Source organism: Rhipicephalus microplus, chromosome 7 (genome assembly GCF_043290135.1).
Source record: "Rhipicephalus microplus isolate Deutch F79 chromosome 7, USDA_Rmic, whole genome shotgun sequence".
In the NCBI taxonomy this organism is placed as follows: Eukaryota; Metazoa; Arthropoda; class Arachnida; order Ixodida; family Ixodidae; genus Rhipicephalus; species Rhipicephalus microplus.
The window spans coordinates 37393390-37413684 of NC_134706.1; the positions used below are offsets into that span (position 1 = coordinate 37393390).

Here is a 20295-nt window from a genome sequence, read left to right on the forward strand (position 1 = left end):
CGCCGCTAAACCTCACTGGTTGCTTAGCCCGTACTAATACTTTCTTTCTACTATACTGTGTAGTTGTTGCGCGACTGCCGGGGTCTGCAGTCACTCTCGCAATAAAAGAAAATTCAAGGTTACTCATTCACTACTGGCGTAAAAGACGCGGAATAGGGGCATTCATCGCACGCATGCATGCACCCACTGGCCACACGACACGTGACCCAACGTTGTGCTATGACGTCACTCAACCTGCGGGCTGGTTGTGATCACGTGGCCGCGGTACAGGAAATAGATAATTTCCTAGAGTTCGCGCCTTGTTTCGTTTACTTTGCCCTCTTTGTCTGAGTCCAACTTGAGCGCTCCAGCGCGTAGTTAATTTTCCTCGAGTTTTATGAGCGAATTTGACGTGATTGTTTTAGTTTTAGAGAGTAAAAGAAGTCTTGCTTTCTTGCAAAACAAGCAAGCTGACATTTTGAAGCAGACGACGACGCTCAAGTGCTGATTGGTCAGCCAGTTAAAAAGCCAATGCAGCCACGTTAGCGTATCACATTGAGAGTCAAACTTTAGTGAAGCGGTCCAAACCGTTTAACGCTGTCTCAGGCGCTTTGAGCGTGCTTGGTTCTTCTATTCTAAATTGTTGAATGCGGCGAATTTGCTCGCTAAACGCGTGTTAATCCTAGCGCCCTCTTAAGGGCGTGCTGCCAAGCCACGTCAGTTGCAGCGCCGCCATATTTGCCGGCTGTGGTGTGTGTCGCGTTTGTGGTTCGCGAGACGTGAAGAAAAAAGATGAACATATTTCGCTTAGCGGGCGACTTATCCCATCTGCTGGCCATAATCATCCTCTTGCTCAAGATATGGAGGACGAGGTCGTGTTCGGGTAAGTCAACCCCGCGTAACGCGCTCTTAAATAGCAAAAGCGTGCTGCAAGTCTCGCATTCGTCGTCAGCACGACTGTGAATCGCCTCTCTCGCGCTCCTACCACGCTTTTCAGTACTCCCGCGAATTGTGCATTTCGAAGTATAAAAGAGGTGTCGAGCCCTTCAAGTCGTCTTGCACTCGTGTCAGCGGTCTCAAACGTGCTACTTGACGTTGCAGTGTGGGATATCTGGCATGGAGACGCTTCGGACGTGTCTTTTTCGCAGTCCCTACCCCGAACGTGCATCTGGAGATACAGATGTGACGCGTTTGCAAGTCGCGCTAGCACCTCGGCTAATATACGGCCTAGTTTGTAAAAAAAACAAAACTGCAAACACGGCGCCCAGTCGTTTGTATGGTTGAACGCGCTTCCGAAAGCTACGCGGTACTCGACTTGGCACGATGCGGCGAGGATTCTTAGTCGCCCGCTTATTGTCAAAGTTCACCCCCCCCCCCCCCCCCTTGGTTTTGCCGGCAGCGGTGCTTGTTTATCCCGTTTGTTTATTGAACTCGCGTACGTATTGAATTCGCGTACGCGGTTTGGCTGACACGAACCTCTTTCGAAGCAATCCGAGTGTCCATTCGGTCCACTCATTGACCGCTTGCGAAAAAAAAAAAAAAGAAATGACGTCGTTTTCGGGCTGGACTTCTGTTTTGAGCGTAAGAAAGTGAGACTTTTCGGACACGACGCGATAGCAGACGATTTTTTGGGGGATTTCCGAAGATTACTTTGAATGGCGCGCTCGGTGGTCCCTCGGTTATCGGATCAGTGCGATATATCTAGGCATGCGCCGATCGGGGCCACCTCGTTGAGGCGAGAGATAAGGACACTGCGGGGATTATCTGTTCCACCGAGAACGGATTGAGCTGATAACGCCCGTATGCGACGCAGCTAACGAGCTTTCGAGCACAAACTTTCGTTGTTAATATAACAAGTAGTGTCGATTCAGTCTCATCTCCGGCATCTTACGATCGTTGCGACGTAGTCTGTGCAGTCGCGAGTTTTGAGCACTCTTTTAAAATGGAAAAAGTGGTGCCACGGACTTGTCAAAAGCGCACCAGTCAGAACCTTACAAGCGTCAAATTTATGGATTGATTATTGATGACACTTTCTATAAACTGTGGGGCATAAGTGGTGGCTTCTGCTTGGCTGAGAAACGTGTGACGAATTCCTTGTTAACATGCAATAGTTAACTGCCTCCTGTTAGTGACTTATTGGCCTGTATTAGAACATGCTTGGTAAATTTTAACTGTAAGCTTGCTCGTTGTACCGAGGAGGGCAGCATGACGCATTCAAGTAGCCTTGGCTTGCGATACTTAGGCAGTAAGGTGTAAATTTAAAGGAGCGGTTTTCTTTGTTATTCGACACAATCTTAATGAGAACTAACTGACAATGATACCAGGGAAAGTAACAATATTAGGCAGTAACGACATCTCTGCAAGCTCAAAAGCAACTAAGCAGTTTTCATCTATCAGTTTTACAGTGATAGCCGTCATGAGGTCACAACAAGGGCCCATTTGGGTGCCGTAGTTGTCTGCCACCAATGTCCGTCGCTGCTACCGTGCGAGATGACAAAATAAAATTGGAATTGACAAAAAACCAGGATGTATCAGGCTTCAAACCTGGGCCCTCTGTGTGGCAACCCAGTATTTTACCACGGAGCTGCCCTTGTACTTGAAATTGCGTTGCAAGCAAAAATAATGACGTTAACATGTATAATAGAGCACTTCAGAAGGGTAAAGTAACAACAAGGTGTCACACAATGGGAGTTGCTTAACAGGTGGATGTTTGAATGCTTATGACCCATACGAAAGGCACAGACATAATTCATCATTGTCACCCACAGCACATAATGCATTATGGGTGTGTAGCAGGTACCACACTTTCAATTCCACGAAAGTTATGGTTTATAGTGTAGTGGGTACCATGAAAGGGTGCCTCTACTAGTTACACCAAAAGTGTTTAAAGGGGGCTTTAGAAAGGCCACCCTTCTGGCTTTCGCTGTGCCTTCGCTGCCGTTCCATGCAGGTGTTTTTTTTTTTTTTTTTCGCGAGTGCAATGTCGCCGCAAGAGTTGCAAACTTTGGTAAGATCTGCATTGCATCTAGTTGATCGTGCATCAAAGAAAACTTCCCCAACGTGTTTCAGGAAAGTTTGCCCACTCATGCGTCTCATGGGAAGCACCGGTAAACTTGTCAGAGAAGGACTTTATTTTTCTTTATGTGGCTATTTTGAGATATAAACTAGAATGTTATAATTATGTGTATCTTTCTTCACTTTGCCCCTCTGGCTGAGTGGGTCGCATAATTATTTGAAGGGGATCTCACGCGAGCAACAACAATTTTTGATAATTTGGGTGCCTTGAATTTTGCAACTGTCATCTGGGTAGCGCTTAAACATTGTAGGGTACTTAAGTGCATTTCAGCCGGTATAATAACTGACTAACCTCAGTCTTTTCACATGTTTCTTCCTTCCGAAGGACATTTCAAACAAACTTGATTGATTCCGGGTGCTCAAAGTGGCATAAAAATGGAGAAAAGGGATTTTAATGGCAGCAGGCTCAAATGATGACATGGTCGATTGCACTAAAAGAGTAAGCTTTTTTTCTCCAATGGAGGCCCTCTGTTAACCGCAGTTAACATAGTTAGAGCGTCCGCTTCCAGTGCGGGAGGTACCTGGTTCGATTCCCAGTGCCGACGGGGGAACATGTCGTTTTTTTTTTTTTTTTCAATGGGTAAAGTACACCGACATGGCGCTCAGTTGTTTCTGGGTACTCACCTCGAAGGGTAGCCCCATGAGGTCCTGCGAAGGCCCCTGGGTGTACCTTAACCCACCACAGCCTCTGTGAAATAGTTGAGCATCTGTGGGAGGCATAGAATCGCTGCTGCCAGGCACCTACTGGTTAAATAGGTACAAGCGCACTTCTGGCCTGGTGCTCGGCTGAACAAAGTTCATAGTCGCTTGGTAGGGCAACCCGCCCTGTGGGAAATCAGTGACATGGGACCGCCAGACCTGAAATTAAGGTCGTCCTCCCTTATTTTTTTTTTAAATACAAGCTATGGCAAAATTACAAAGCTTGAAAACTAGACAGATACTTTAGTTATGTAGTAAAAGCGCTAAATAATCTTGTATGAATTGACTAATTCAGGCGGGCGGTAAATTTTTATTTCTTCTGTACACTGCCAGTTGTTGCGTATGGCTGTCAAGCCCAGATCCTCTTTTACTAATGCATCGTCTGTGTTCAGATTTGGTTTCGAATGGTGTAAGTTTTGTTGAGCCTAAATGAAAACTTATTTAGGACTGCTTAACAACCCTCACGGATAACATTTCATTGTGCCTTAACACGAAATTCCACTTGCATCAGACAGTCATGCTTGGTTCTCTTAAATGGAAACGATTTTCCATTCTAGTGAATTCAGCGATTGCCTAACTATTTGACAGAGGTGAAAATGCCCAAGGCCTGTGTGCTCTTATTTAGGTGCACTTTAAGGAACCCCAGGTGGTTGAAATCTAGAGCCCGCCTCTGCAACCTCTCTCATAACCACATTGTGGAATGATGTAAAACTCTAACAATTATTATCAAGTCTAGCATTGATATTTGCAGAGTAATAAACGTGCAAGCTGACCAGGGGCTCCATCTGAGCATATCTGTCTTACAATATTGTGGGGAAAGTGCAATGTAAATTAGTTTCAGTAAAGCTCGCACTTAATTATTAGGTTTTTAATAAGTATGACAAAGATTATGACGTGGAAAGTAAAGAAGGAAAGCTCTGATTGATGCAGTTCTGTGCTGCGATGTCCTTTTTCAAAGAGCCACGTTATCTTGCTAGGCAGCACATTGGAAGAGCTCTGAGATAGTAATGCGTCGCTTTAGCATGACCTGGCATGCCTTGAATGTTGCACTGGATGGATGAGAAGGGCTGGAGAGGAGTGCAGATGGGCATGCTGCTTCTCCCTCGCAAGAAAGAGCCAGGACGTGCGACACAGCTGCGTCATCCGTATGCCACATTGCTGCGCTTTCTTTTCCCGACTGGTGGTAGTCTCGCAGATGCGCACGTGCATCACAGTCCCATTGTTCGGCGTCTGGGAATGTCGCTATTTTTTCTATATTAATTCATTTTGTACAATTTCAATGTGTAGTTGACTTGATACACATGTTGGCCATAGTTGTAAGGGCCTTTCGCGGTTTACTGCTTTCAAGCCTTATTTGTAAAAAAAGAGAGAACGCGTGGCAAGTGTGAAATAGTATGGTTTGAAATAATTTCGCGGTAATATTGATCTTTTTACAAAAGTTCAACAGTGCAAGTTAGGCAGTGTCGCTGCGTTGCTTCATAAAAACCCAAATGGAAGTAATGTTAGTGGCAAGTGTATCAGCTTTTGCTTTTGTGACAACCAGAAATCATTTTATGGAACATAGCACCACTACCTAGGTTAATAAAACATCTGCAGATTGTCTAATTTGCGTTGTGTCGCTGAAAAGTGTTACAGTGAGCCACTTGTTTATTCGACGTTAACTGCATGTAAGATTGTCTTTTTTTTTAATGTCTTCAGTAATGCCACGTTGATACTGTTGGTTTTGTGACAAGCAATGGCATAGATATGTATTAATCTCCTGCTTCCAGTGCATAGTGACCAAAACAGCAAACGTGGCAACCGCAGCTGTCTATAAATGCCTTCATTTATTTCATAAACTTGCAGGGCATCGAGGCACTAGGGTACGGAGGAAGCAGACAATTTTTTAGAAAATATTCCCAGAAGGTTTTTGGCTCAGCGGTATCAAAGTTATGCGTTGCACTCTTGCATTTGTTGCAGCCTCATAGTGATACACGAAGTCAATATCTGTACTCATAGTCGAAGAGTTTCCTCCAGAGGGAACTCTGGTGGTGCTAGTGTCTATGGAAGCTGCAACCCGTGGCACTTCAGTGAGCTTGGCAATGATGGGTAGTACACGTATTTCTGTCTGATCTTCATTCTTTTGGCGCCCCGCCACGGTGGTCTAGTGGTTAAAGTACTCGGCTGCTGACCCGCAGGTCGCGGGTCAGCAGCCGAGTACTTTTAACTCGGCTGTGGCGGCTGCATTTCCGATGGAGGCGGAAATGTTGTAGGCCCGTGTACTCAGATTTGGGTGCACGTTAAAGAACCCCAGGTGGTCTAAATTTCCGGAGCCCTCCACCACGACGTCTCTCATAATCATATGGTGGTTTTGGGACGTTGAACCCTACAAATCAATCAAATCATTCTTTTGGCTGCGTTTGGCTTCGTGTGGCATGGAGCTGCCTTGTGACGAAACGACAATCGGCAAAAGTTTAGCAGTTAGGCCTCACCACCTTAAACCTTGCAGGCTCACTAATTCAAATCGGGTCGCAAAGTTTACAATAGTCTGTTGTTTTGTTCAAAACAAAACCAGAACACAGCAATAAAAAAAAGTCGCAAGTGCATTCGAAGAACTCAAGCACGAAGACTAGGCAAATTTGTGTACTACCCATCATTCTCATGGTGGCTGAACGATCGTAGCATCAGAGTCCCCTCTAGTTTGTGTTAGGAAACTCTATGCTCATAGTGTGAGTGGTAGTCATTGGCGGCAACTTCGTAAGGAACTGCGGAGATTGCCTATATGACATTAATAATGGTGTCACTGTCCACACCTACGATCTTCTTCTTACAGGCATCTCGGGCAAGAGCCAGATCTTGTTCTCCATCACGTACACGGCGCGTTACCTGGACCTGTTCACGACGTTTGTGTCGCCCTACAACAGCGTGATGAAGGTGGTGTTCCTGGCCGCCTCGTACGGCACGCTGTACCTCATGTACGTCAAGTTCAAGGCCACCAACGACCGCAACCACGACACGTTTCGCATAGAGTTCCTCCTCGTGCCCATCTGCCTGCTCGCGCTGCTCATTAACCACGAGTTCACCCCACTGGAGGTGAGTGTGTGGTCGAGGTCGGGACATTTCGACCTCCTAGTTGACAGGAGCATTGACCATCTTTTCAATGTGAAGGCTCCGTCTCAAAGCAGTTCCAAGAGGAGTCTGGTACAACTTCTCTGCCAATCAATAGTAATGAGAACTGACAGACAATTACGCCAAGGAAAGTATAGGGGGTGTCAGTAGAAGCAGTTGTAGTGAAATTATGAAGAAAGAAAAGCGGAGGAAAAGATTACTTGCCGCGGGCAGGGACCGAACCTGCGACCTTCGAATAGCGCGTCTGATGCTCCAGCAACTGAGCTACCTTGGCGGCTATCCCCCGTCCACCTTGTAGAGTATGTATGTGCATTTAAAGGTGGGAGCGTCAGTCCAGGCCTGGATGTGCAGCAGCCACACGATGGGAGCACAGCCCAGACACCCGCATAAATTTAATGCGCATGCTTGATAAAAAAACCTCCAAGGCGTCAAAAATAGTAGACTAATTCTGCTTTGACGTGCTTCATAATCGCACCATGGTACTGGTGCGTGAACCCTTAAAGTTCAACTTACTCTTGTAATGCTTGCTTGTTGGTGTTCGTAGTAGTTCTCAAAAGGGCACCACCAGCTTTATTCTGATCTAACTAAACGAACTGCAGTGTATTCCATATTGCCATTCTGATAGAAATGGAATTGTCAGAACAGCCACGTTTTAGTTTTTTGATAGCTTTAAATATTTTATATATTTGTCACTCAACTCCAAGAAATACTGAGCATAACAGGTACTGCTGTGTGTGAGCTTTTGTCTTAAGTGTCCTCCTTATGAAGACTTGCTGAGAGGTAGGCATTATCGAATTGTATCTAAATGCCTAAACACGAAATGCATGTTACGCCTTTCATGTTGATCTGAAAACTGTTTGTTTAAATCATTTTGTGCATTAATGATTAAGAACTATGAAGGTTGAAAAGGCAAGATGGCCATCCAATTACTTGAACCATATCGCATCATAAAAATGTTGCTTTACTCGGAAAGATAAGCTTGATGTACAAATGTAGCTTGCTAACAAACCCTTTGGTAGGTCTCTGCACTTTAAGAAAAAGCAAGGCATATCTGGGACGCCTATCTGTTATGCAGCAAGAATAGTCCCTGCTTTTTCACTGAGACTGCTATGTCATGCTGACAATACATACCCTATTCTTGACCTGGAGCTACTTGGCACACCTTGATAATGGAGAGAGGCACACCAGATAAAGATAACAGTTGGATTTCTATCTGACCATAAGGCATCAAAGCTGTGCCCTGCTTCTGTTATTGTTTCTGTCTTTAGTGTGTAGGGACTGCATAGACTGTATGACAGTCTCATCTGTGGACAGCTTCGTGGCACTGGCATTGGTATAACTGTTCTTGCTTGCTTGTAGGTTAAACGGAACCTAAATTCATCTTGTGTTTGGGAGTTTAATATACTGCACAGATGAATAGCTACGGAAGTTGAAGTCATTGTTCTCTTAATTAACTGGCTGTTTTTTGTTCTACACTTAATTGCAGAAATATTTAGTACCCCCATTTTCATTTACCACCTGTCATGCTTCTTCTATGGCCCTTGGCCTTTTCTTTCTATTGACCATTAATTTAGGGCACGGTAGCTAATCAGTATTTGCACTGGCTAACTTGTCCCTCTTCTATTTCATCTTTCTCACGTTAGACGTAGCAACTACTAAATTTTTATATTCAGCCTAAAAGTTTGGGAAGGAATCATAGTTACAATTGCTACCTACTGCACTAGTGTGTTGCTGAACAAAGCCTCTAATAGACTTAAATTTTTCTGTGAATTTGTTTACGTTTTGCGTATGCTGAGTTCTAGAGCTATTGACGGCAGTGGCGGCGCTTGTAGCAACATCCTTTGAAATGTTTGCCAAATACAATACATTTGGTTGTTTTTTTTCCCCACTTGCGCCATTGATGGTCAAAAGAAAGTACCTAGTTGAAGTACCACAACCTAAATATGATCTCACTGTCTGTGCTTCACACCAGCAGTGACATTAAGCCTGAAAATCGTTGCAATGTCGGCTTTGTGTCTCGCTGGTTAGGCTCTGCATTATTCGAAGTTGCTACAAGCATTGCCCGTCACCTAATGATGTTAATGTCAACTTGTAAAAATGAAAGTGGTAAGTTTACGGACAATCTGAAGTTCTCTAGTACATGCTTTGGAAAGTTGCAAATCAAGGTAAATGGAGAAACTCGCCAAATTGGATGACTCTTTGAAAACTCGCCAATAATGATGTGAGGCTTTTTTTTTTTTTTCTCTAAGCACCGCACCCAAATGCTTTGTTTTCTTGGAAACACTCTGAATGCGGGATCCTTCTGCTGACACAGACACAACCCGGCGGCCACGAGCGTGGGTTTTTCGAAGTGGTGTTCTCCCACGCGACCCTGCTGTTCAGAGACCCCCTGGAGGTAGAGCTGATCTTGGCACGGCCTCCTTGCAAACTTAAGTCGTTCTGGGCGAGGGTGGTTGCACACTAGGTGGCAGGAGCGATGCGGTGGTGCTTGCGGTACTCACTGGATTTCTTTCTGTACAGTTTCTTCTTTTTTGGAGGGGGGTTGGCTATGCATAGGCAGTAGACAGTTTCAGATTAACGTTTGCGGCCTTGCATATGTTAAACGCTAGCACATTTTGATTGATATGTGGGGTTTAACGTCCCAAAACCACGATATGATTATGAGAGACGTCGTAGTGGAGGGCTTCGGAAATTTAGAGCACCTGGGGTTCTTTAACGTGCACCCAAATCTGAGCACACGGGCCTACAACATTTCCGCCTCCATCGGAACGCTAGCACATTTTACAGCTCAAGTCTGTTTAAGAACTTCATAAACAGAAGAAAAATGCGAGGATGGAGTTTGAAAGACAATGTTCGAAAGCCTAGTGTCACTTGGGCCATGATCTTGTACCAGTTCTATAATAAAACTTGTATCTTCGCCGGCCAGCGTTGGTTGTAGCACACGTTAGCATCACGACCAAAGGATGTATGTGCTTCTCTCCATCAGTAGCTCGTCCTCGCATGTAGCAAGAACAATCATTTCATTGAAGTAGAATGCATAGAATAATGCACCCTCGGGGCACGACTTGCCCAAGCCAAGACATTATATTAGCAACCATCATGTTCTTTCCATTCTAATGTTTCTCATTAGAGGCCTGCAATGAGTGGTAAAATCAACGGGAAAATCTGAAATTGGGTGCCTTGCGCAGCCATAGGTAATGCTTAAGAGAGTCTTGAGCAATCAAACGGTCATTTCGATTGTTATCCGCGCCGATCTACAGCCAAGAGTGAAGCTACAATGTACCAAGGCTGGTGCGGCATTGTTGACAGCGCTGTTTTTCGCTCACACAAACATCGCGTTCCTAAACTTGCAATGTAACGTTTGTTAGCCCAGTGTACATGTACTTCAGAAACCAAGTAACATGCGGAGCATGTACCGGAAAGGTACCGCTTATTTGTTGATAATGCACTTATGCTATTCTAAAAGCTGCCTAATGTATGCTGCGTGAATGCAAACGAGAGGCTGAAGCATTTAGGCCTTCACTATTACTTGGCCAGCAGTTATTTCGAGGCACGATCTGATCTGGGTACATGCGGCCATTGTGTTCTCAGACGAATGGCACAACAACTTAGCTCGGGTATAAGTACCGCGGGAACTTCGGTGATGGCAGTGACATAGGTGATGGAGTGCTAGAACTGAAAAGAATATTCAAGAGATAAGCAGGTGGACCAGATTTGGAGACCAAATGGGGCCGGCCAATGCTGTAGTAGACAGGACGTGGGGTGGGTAGGTAGTGCGATTTCATAGAGTGGGTAAATGGCGATCCGATGTTGTAGGAGTGAGTGCCCGGGTGATTGGGAAACGTGCCATCGTGAAGCAGCCTTTCAGAGGCAGCATGTCTAGTGAATAGCTGCTAACTTAAAGTAGCGTGCTTACCTGTTTAGAAGGAAGGGCCTGAAGTCGGAGAGATAGCTTGTCCGCCTCGGCGGAACAGTGGCTGTGGTGCTCGGCTGCGCCGACCCGAAGGTTGCTGGTGCAATCCCGGCCGTAGCAATTGCATGCCGATGGTGGCAAAAAGGTAGAGGCCCGTGTACTGTTTGATGTCGGTGCACGTTAAAGAACACCAGGTGGTCAAAAATTTCTGGAGCCCTCCTCGATGTCATCTCTCATAATCATGTCATGGTTTTGGGACTTAAAATTTGATATATTATTATTATAATTATAATTACTACTAATATTATTTGAAAGCTAGCTGGTGTTCGTCCTCGGAAAACTGTGTTTACGCACAGTGCTAACAGAAAGGAAAGCATGCAGACAAGGCACAGGGCTTTTTTATTTGCGCGTATGTGTTGTCCCAGTGTTGCTCATAGCCTGCCCAGCTGCAAACATTTCTCAGATGTTGAGGTTTTTTGCCAGTGTCATACGATCAGCTTCATCGTTCCCACAGGGGTCACCATAGCGCTCGTGCTACAGCTTGCCCTATGCCTTAATGCCACCCCCCCTCCCCCCCATCATTCCATACGCATGGCCGCCGGGTTTTGCCTGCTCATTGGTGGTATCTTCATGGCTGCATTCATGCATTGGTGGTATACTCACGGTGGTGCATTCAGGCATTCTTTTGGAAGGGAGTGTTGAAAATGCAGAGGTACCTAAAGTATATTTAGAGGTACCTTTATCGAAGCTGTTGTGTTCATATACGTGCAGAGGTTCTTTCTGTCTTTCTGCCACTGTGGTTTGTCCTGCACCTCTGAACCATATTATAAAACTACTTTCCCTCTTGCAGAAAGTCCTGGGAAACTTGTTCTGCTATTTTTTTTTCGCATTGTGGGGTTAATAAATGTAGCAGCAAAATGAGCATATTCATCGTATAGTGTAAGAACCTGGCATCTGTTAAGAGAGATAGAAAGCTTCGTATTTAAATATAGGTAGCATTCCTCTTGTCGGAATGGTTCTTAATTTAACATCTCATTGTTTTTATTATTAACCCTGCCCATTTTTCTTTCGTGGAAAGGAAGCTACGTGCTATGCTGTCTATCTTATGCGCTGTCTGCCTGCTTTCGTTTATTTTTAAGGAAAGTATGTTTTTGGTTTCAAAAAGACATCATGACTGTCAATAGATGCAACTTGCAAAACGGAAAGAGCTGGGAATCGGTGGCTGTCATATTTGGCTTTTAAGGCATTGCCTGGGATTTGAAAAGATTTTTTTTTTTCATTTTTTATTCTGTTGGTTTCATTCCTGGAATTCATTTGCATGCTGCACGTACATACCCTATTGGAAAGGCTCATTCTGGAGGGTCTTTTGTGAGACATTTGCCCTATTATAGGTATGTGATACGTTGCATGTGTGTTGCCTACAAATGCCTCTTGCAGTGTTGTTTGCTTACATGAAAATAGGCTATTATGTGTGAAGGCATCAGTTGTGATGTTGTCTTGACCTGCAAAGTGCTGAGAACGGGGTTCAGTTGTTGCATAACTTTACCGAAATTGGTGCTGAGAAGAACGAAAGGAGTCAAAGGACGTAACGAGAGTCGTGTGTTGGCGTTGCATGGTGCAGATGGTTATAAAAAAACTAATTGGTGTTCTAGGTGCATTCAACATACAGTGTTTCGACTTTTTATGTTTACTAAACTGTCCAGAAAATATGTGCTTTTGAAAATTCAAATCACTGTACCCACGTCTGTAATAGCTCTGGAGGTCAACTACTGCACTTACGTATGTGTGTTGGCACCTGTAAAATCATGAAAGTTGTACGCTCGCCCTGGTTAGGTCAAAGAAAGTGCATTAGGTCCTTTGGCTCAGCAGTCAAAGATGTGCCAACATATAAGGCGGTGTTACATTGCATGACTTGCAGAAATATTCAATGGAGTGGTAAATGCTTTGCCGCTTCAATCTAGTCTAGGTCAACGCCTGCTAGAAAAACTATTCCTGGAACGTCGCTCTCTTTTCAATTGGGAGCCTCCCGCCAGCATGCAGTCTCGGCGGCCATGCCTCCTGCCTTGTGTTGCTACTGGCCGCCACGCAAGACCGCTCGCCTCCATGCCACTCAGTCACGTGACGTTACTGTACCACTCTGTCACGTGAAATCGCGGCTGCTCAGAGGCGACTGCGAGAGCATTGCTGTGTTCGCAGGGGGGCGGCCGTTGGAGACGCTCGCCTTCGTACCGAAGGAGGAGGGTAAGATCGGAGGGTAGGGCAGCGCATTCGTGGCTGACGTTCCAGGCATAATTTTTTTAGGAGGCGTTGTCAAGGCACTGCATTGATACAGTCGTTCGTTGAAAATATGGTTCGATGTCACATTGTGAGGACTTTTCAAGAGCAGCGTGCTTATGAAGAGCGCACCAGTCGCCTACCTTCGTAGAGTAGAATGGTTACATCGTTTTCTCTTGTACTCTCATTAGCCTGCATCTGTTGCAGTGCAAGCTCCTATGAGAGCAACAGAGTCCCTGTTTTTAAGAACACCTGTGCGGTGGGCTGCAATAAATGTCGATGGAAAGTCTGCATTCTGAAACTCTCCAACTCACAGAACATCTTCACAGCACTTTAAAGGCCGAGATCTGTTGGTAGATATTATTATTATTATTATTATTTATTATTATTGCTATTATTATTATTATTATTATTGTTGTTGTTGTTACTACACCTACTACTACTACTGCTTAGGTGGGCGTACAGTGTTGTCCATTGGTAAAGGGAAAGTAGAGACGCATATGGCATAAGGCTTGTTGCCTTTCTAGCAGGTGCGCAACGTCGTTGCTAAGTGGCAGATGGGTCGATACAAGCTCTGCCCAGACTTGGCGCTATATTTTAACCTCATATGAAAGGGGCAAGCAAGACTGAAGGTCTCGGGCCTTACTGGCCCCGCCATTACGAATATTGATGGTGCACCTTGGTTTTATTGTATTCAGAAGCATGTGCCCTGGTGGCAATCCTAAAAGAGTTTCTCTCGCGCAACCCACTACGCGCGCCAGGTGTTGTGGACGTTCTCCATCTACCTGGAGGCGGTGGCCATCCTCCCTCAGCTGTTCCTGGTCTCCAAGACGGGCGAGGCCGAGACCATCACCTCCCACTACCTGTTCTGCCTGGGCTCCTACCGAGGCCTGTACTTGCTCAACTGGGTCTACCGCTACTACACCGAGAACTTCTACGACCTGATCGCCATCGTGGCCGGAGTTGTGCAGACCATCCTCTACTGCGACTTCTTCTACCTCTATGTCACGCGAGGTAGGTCTTGTGTCGCTTCGGCCATCTTGGATTGACTGCTGTGTTTCACATATATATTCTCACAATATATATATCTCTTCTGGTTTCCCTAAACACAAACTTAAGTGATGATTGTGGTAACCTCTGGGGTAGATAATGTCAGGTGAGGTTAGGTTAGATTAAACTGTGACAGTGCAGACAACACTTCACGAAGGGAAGTGATGAGCTGGTCCAGTGATCTTTGTTTTGGTCAAATCTTGAAGGAAAAAACAGACTCTGCATTGTTTATTGCTGAAGTTATACTTTCAGGTTGCATTGTTATGTTACAGGTCACTCAGTCCAATGCTTGCCATGCTTCCTTGCCTGTGGAACTAAAGCAAAAAAAAAAAATTGCTTTGTCTAGGAGAGTATGTTGTCCTGCCTTTTCTTTCCCTCTCCAGTCATTATTTTTCGCACTTGAAAATTCAAGGTGCATGTTTACCTACTTGCTTGTTTGTTTCTGTTAGTTCCTTACTTGCTTGGTCAGACAAACTATGCATATTTTCCTTCGCATCTTTCCATGTCAAACATGCAGGGAATACTGGGGGCCACGTAATAATGAAGCCCATGCTTTGCCATAGTGCAGGTTTATGAAGTGATTAAAGGGGCTCTGAAACACTTTTTCAGGTGACCGTAAAGTGGAGTCGGTAAAAGAGCTTACTGCCTCACAATTTCAATGCCGCAAAAAAAAGTAAGAATCTGTCGAGTACGAGCAAAGTTACAAAGATATGTCGCACGCTGAAATCGAATTGCCTTTTATTTTGTTCCGACGAAAACGCTAGAAGCTAAGCAGGGAGGGATGGCATGGACAAAGAAAATGTCATGTACACCTCGTGACCTTGAGCAATTTTAGCTCTTTTTCTCTTTTTTATTTGAATGTGCAGCTTTTTCATCATCATCATTTATTTGACCCTTAACGGCCCCTTAGGGGCATTACATAAGGGGGGGGGCATTTTTCTAAATACAAAAACAAAGAAAAAAATAGCAAGTTGTACAAACACACGAGCAATACTTTTGCAGGATCCGAGAACAGACGCACAGAAAATGTACTTATACAAGTATAAAAACAATGTGCTCAGTGTGCTCAGAAAGTGTGCTCAGTGTAATTGCGCGCACGTGTTGACAAGTCGCGGCCTCTTGCGACGATCCCTCTAATGACCGAGCGCGCCTAGTTCAAATCAGCCAATGGCTGATAGATTACCTTCTACGAGTGATTTCTGAGCTTCCTCCATGATTTGTAGAGAGAAGAGGAAGCAATTTTGAGCTGACTTGGATAATTTATTGTGAATAGACCTTTTTCAAGCTATCCCAGAAGCCACTGCGAGCGTGCAGTGCAGTGTAGGAAATATGTGTACACCGCGGCGGAGGCAAGCTCGGCGAAGCAAGCGATCAACGTAGTGGCAGCTGTGATGGAAGCTACGACGCAATGAGAATCGCATCCGAGTTCGGTGAATACTGAATGCAGTCTGCCGACGTAGCCTGTTCATCCGCATGGTGAAACGTACCTACAATATATGTTTGCATGCCCAAAACAGATGTACGTACACAGCAACTTACGCTTAACGTGATCTACTCTTCTTTGCGCTTAAGATTTTCAGGGTTGCATTTTCGGAATAACTATCAACTTGCAATCGACCCTTCATCGTGGGGCAGTTAATATTACTCTCTTATAACACGCCACTGTTTGTGGCCCTTTAGCATCGGCTCGTGCAGTCGCAATCACAGATAAAAACAACAGCAACTAGAAAACGAATCGCTGCGAAATACGAGCGTAGATAAGCTAGCGCATACACCTGTCACTTTAGTCGACATTTCACGCTGATCAGCGTAGTTGTAGTTTAGTTGCCGTGTCTAGAGCCAGTTTTGCAATGTCTAACTCGCGCTCTGAGGAAAGTGTGCTCATTGAAACTAAAAAACGAATCGCTACAACACTGGGACGCGGGTAAGCTAACGCATAGCCCACTCCCTTTAATAATAAAGGGAGTGGGCTAGGTATCTGGACGTTTCCCACTGATTAGCATAGCTGTATTTCATCTACAGTGTCCAGAACACATTTTGCAATGTCTAACACTCGCTAGATTCTTGGAAATGCTCTTTACTTGCATGCCATCGGCAACCAGCCGCTACGGATTGTTCGTTTGACAGCGTTCTCGTCGCACGAAACATGTCCAACCTAAATCAGTGAGTGTGTGCACGCAAGGACACCCTCACTTGTTTGATTAATCAAACGCACCTGTTGTCGAGGCGCGAGATGCTGTCAACGCATCGCGCCAAAATGCATGTCTTCTCGTTTTGTGCGATCGGGTTACGAGATTCCCAAGAACACTTTCAATGCTGATAGAAGACCTCATATCACGGCTCTCCGAAGAACCCAGGCTGGGCCCAAAGCCGAAGAAAAGTTCGGGTGTTGTTCTTATCAAGCACATACAATCACTTCGGTGCGCACTCGAGGGGGTCAACAACAGAATGGGAATGCGATGAAAGATGCACCGATTGATGACTGTGTCTTACCTCTGAGTGTTCCAGACAACGCTTAGACATAGGCTTGCCCGATGTCTTCTCGAAAAATGGCGATGAAGAAAATCTTTGCGATTCGGTATCTGCCGATCAGCAAGAGACGAGCTAAGAAAGGCGGCGGGATTGGCGGGGTCCCTGGTTTGTGTACACACATTTCCCAGAATCACTTGCGCGCCAACGGGTGGCGCTGCAGTGCTTGAAAAAGATCTATTCCGGGCTAGGTGCTGCGCCATAATATTTGGCTGGTGCGTTCTGAGGAGCTCTACAACCGATTGGCAGTGTTTTCTCAGCATGATCAGAAAGTGTTGCTGGGCCCTTTTAAGTAAGTAAGATCACAGCGTTTTTTGGCTATTTCGGCCTGATTTATACTGGAAATTGCAAGTTGTGACCTCTTAGAGGTTGATACCTGAGGTTTAACTTCCCAAAACTGCCGTATGATTATTAGAGACGCCGTAGTGGAGGGCTCCGAGAATTTCGACCACCTGGGATTCTTTAACTTGCACCCAAATCTGAGCACACAGGCCTACAACATTTCCGCCTCCATCGAAATGCAGCCGTTGCAGCCGGGATTCGATCCCGCGTTCTGCGGGTCGGCAGCCGAGTACCTTAGCCACTAGACCACCGCAGCGGGGTGTCTTAGAGGTTAGCAGTGTTAATGACGAAATAGTGGAAAAGTAAAAATGGGATCATGCAGAGCACTGCCGGCCATGCAAATATTTATTGCCGACGTGCAGAAGAAGATGATGGTCATTTTTAAAGCACAGAGAAATGGGCTTGGGATTCATTGGGATAGCAGTGAGCTGCCGAATCGCAGTTGGTATGGACCCTTTTCATAATTGTAAAGCTGGCTTTCCTGCTGTGCAGTTAGCCCAGCTAATGGTGTCTGGTCGCACATTGAGGACAGCACATTTAAGAGCAGTTTGCTTGTGCTATGTAGTGGAAAATGTAGGCTCAACTCTGTTGACACACAACGCGCATGATAGGCTAGCCCCCGCGTGTGCAGCTAATACCTTGATCTCCACTCGAAAGAGTCTCACTTAGTTAGGCAAATGTGCAGAGCAAGTAAGCGCATTTGTAGATTGAAAGAGGTCTAATTATCTTTCTTACCCTTTTGTCGTAATTTTGCACCTTTTACATTATTGTTTTGCCTGCTATAATCTTGTAAAATGTTAGAACTTTTAAAAGATATGCACACTATTTAGCATTTCATCTTTCTTTATTCTATAGAATATAGACTCAAACCTCGATACAACTAACAAAAATATAACGAATTATTGACTATAACAAAGTAAGTGAATAATGGCTCTATCATAAGTACAGTGCTACAAGCATATGTTCATAACAAATTACTGGATGTAGCAAGGTACTTTCATGATGGGTGTCACTATTATAATGAGGTTTGAGTGTTATTGTATCTGCCTTAATGTTGCAAATGCGATAGCATCATTGCATGGTTGTACCGTACAGTGAACATTGCAGTCTGTTCCATCTATAGCAATGTTTTTGTGACTGTCATGAAACAGATAAATATACCGTATTTACAATCATAATCCTCGCCCTTTTTTTTTGGGGAAACGATTCAAAGTTGGGGGGTGCGAGAAATACGTGGGGAGAACTTTCCACGAAAACATACAGATCGAAAAATAAAACGAAGTGGCCGCAAATCGGGATTCTCACACAAGCAACTAACAGCAAGCTTTGGTAAGTACTAATTAAAGCTTACCTCAACAATAAAGGCACAAGTTCAACACTAGGCAAGATTTATTTGAGACACAAAAAGTTAAACCAAATAAACGATAATTAGAATACCATACGCAAAGCTTGTGGGCGTTGCAGGCATAGCGGTAGCGTTCATCGCTCAACAGGAGACATCAGAAGGTAAGCGTAGGACGTCATTATTGGGCTGATGGCTATCAGAATCGTCTGCAGTTTCCTTCTGAAAAAAATAAAGTTTATCATCAATCTCAGTTTTAGGCACACGGCAGGCCCAACGCATCTTGGTGGCTTTCAGCTGCAATCACCAGTAGCAAACACAAAACTCATAGACTCTGAAGGGCCTACCGGCGGCCCTGTTGCCGTTGTTTAGTGCATGATCTAACACTTTCAACATGAAAGCAGCCGTGTAGCTTCAGTATCGCCCCTTAAGATGACAAGATTACCGACACAACATACAAAATGCGACACGCACTTGCCACTTTGGCTTGGATTGAATTGAATCTCTGTGCAATAATAGTACACTTGATGTTTAAGAGATGGCACCAGATAGGGCACGCTATTATCATCAGTGGCTGGAATGAGCAAACAACATTATTGCGACAGTTTACGGGTGTGCGATAATTACTCTAGGAAAAAAGAAATCGTATTTTTGTTGGGCAATGTGGGGAGTGCGAGGATTACGTGAGTAGATACAGTAAACAAGAGTTATATTGAAGTTAGAGGAAGTGTCTGAAAGCAAGAATCATCATAATCAAGAGGAGTCTCCTCAGCAACAATTCTAGGGCATCCTGTCTGTTTAATGCACTAGTTCTTCTTTCATTGGCGCCATTGGCTAGCTTTTGCAGCTGTCGAATCTCATCACGGTAGATCGCAGCATATGCAGTTTACGCAGACGGTAGGGTGCTAGAATCAGGATGACAGCGTTTGTCATTTGTCTGCTTTTGGCATTATTGTTTCGTTAAGCTGAGAAACAATGTGGCATAGCACACAAAGTACAAACTCACTGTTTTGTCACACTTGGATTGCTGATTTTGCAATTTAGCATTTAGCTCTTTCATAGTGGTACCTTTGGGCGTGTGGTCATTTTCCTGCACTCTTGCCTTCTCTTTGTCGCAGTCATCAAGGGAAAGGCATTAAAACTGCCCGCCTAGAAGCAAGCGAGGCTCCCAGCTGTCCAAAGTGCCGCCACAGACACTGCCCTTCTCACCTTTCTGGAGGAGGAGCACACAGACAACACCGTGGCTACCGTGGGCGCTTTCTGCAGTCATCCCCTCGGCAGCCACTGTTCACGGCAGTTCCTTGGAGCCAACAAACATTCTCTGTTGATACTTCTTCCTTCCCGTTTGATGTCGCCGTCGTAACCCACCAATTTTTTTTTCGTCTCATATGGACTGAAATTCACCCCGGCCCTGTGCTTCCTCAAGTCGTGTCTTCTGTTTTCCTTTCTTTTTTTTTGCTGCGTGTAAACATGTTACTCTTCAAAAGTAGAAACTTGTGGAACAGGGTTTGCAGATGGCTGCTTGGAGCAGCACCTCCTCATCTTGCCTGTAAATGACTTGAGTGTGGTGAACGCCTGGCACGGTGAAAACTTCTCTACAAAGGCGGCAGAAGTGAGCTGGCAGTGTTGGGAAATGTAAAGTTGGCTGCAGAATGTTACGGAGCAGCAATTCTGTAAGTAATGGGCAGCACCATTTCGGTAACTGATATGGAATTCGTTGTATCAATACGGAAATGATATGGAAGTGCCGTATCGATATATACGGAATCCATATCTATAAAATCATGTGGCTCTTCTAATATAATGAATGAGTTTGTTGCAGAGCCTCTTTATCAACCTTCACGGAAATTTAAAATCTGGGTTTTGTGACCAGGCTCCTGAGTGTAACGTGGCATCTGCATATCTCAGAGTTCCGCAAATGTTTTGCAGCCAAGTGTACATAGCTGCCACGGAACTCCAAAACCATGCTTTGTCATGGAGCGAG

At 44.9% G+C, this 20295-nt stretch overlaps 1 protein-coding gene across 2 annotated transcripts; it reads left to right on the top strand.

The window, feature by feature from the left end:
* The first annotated feature begins 683 nt into the window (after positions 1 to 683).
* Positions 684 to 20134, top strand: KdelR (ER lumen protein-retaining receptor). Of its 2 annotated transcripts, XM_037430785.2 has the most exons (5): positions 684 to 862; positions 6566 to 6825; positions 9176 to 9256; positions 13810 to 14062; positions 19430 to 20134. In XM_037430785.2, the coding sequence occupies exons 1-5, from the start codon at positions 772 to 774 to the stop codon at positions 19462 to 19464; spliced, it is 720 nt and encodes a 239-aa protein (XP_037286682.2). In that variant the 5' UTR covers positions 684 to 771; the 3' UTR covers positions 19465 to 20134. The 2 variants fall into 2 exon arrangements, with proteins under 2 accessions (XP_037286682.2, XP_037286683.2); XM_037430786.2 differs by lacking the exon at positions 9176 to 9256 and having other exon boundaries at positions 688 to 862.
* Positions 20135 to 20295: the final 161 nt, after the last annotated feature.

Coding starts and splice junctions, on each gene's coding strand:
- KdelR (XM_037430785.2), top strand. CDS start 772: ATGAACATATTTCGCTTAGCGGGCGACTTATCCCATCTGCTGGCCATA. Junction 863..6,565: donor GAGGACGAGGTCGTGTTCGG/GTAAGTCAACCC, acceptor TTCTTCTTACAG/GCATCTCGGGCAAGAGCCAG. Junction 6,826..9,175: donor ACGAGTTCACCCCACTGGAG/GTGAGTGTGTGG, acceptor CTGCTGACACAG/ACACAACCCGGCGGCCACGA.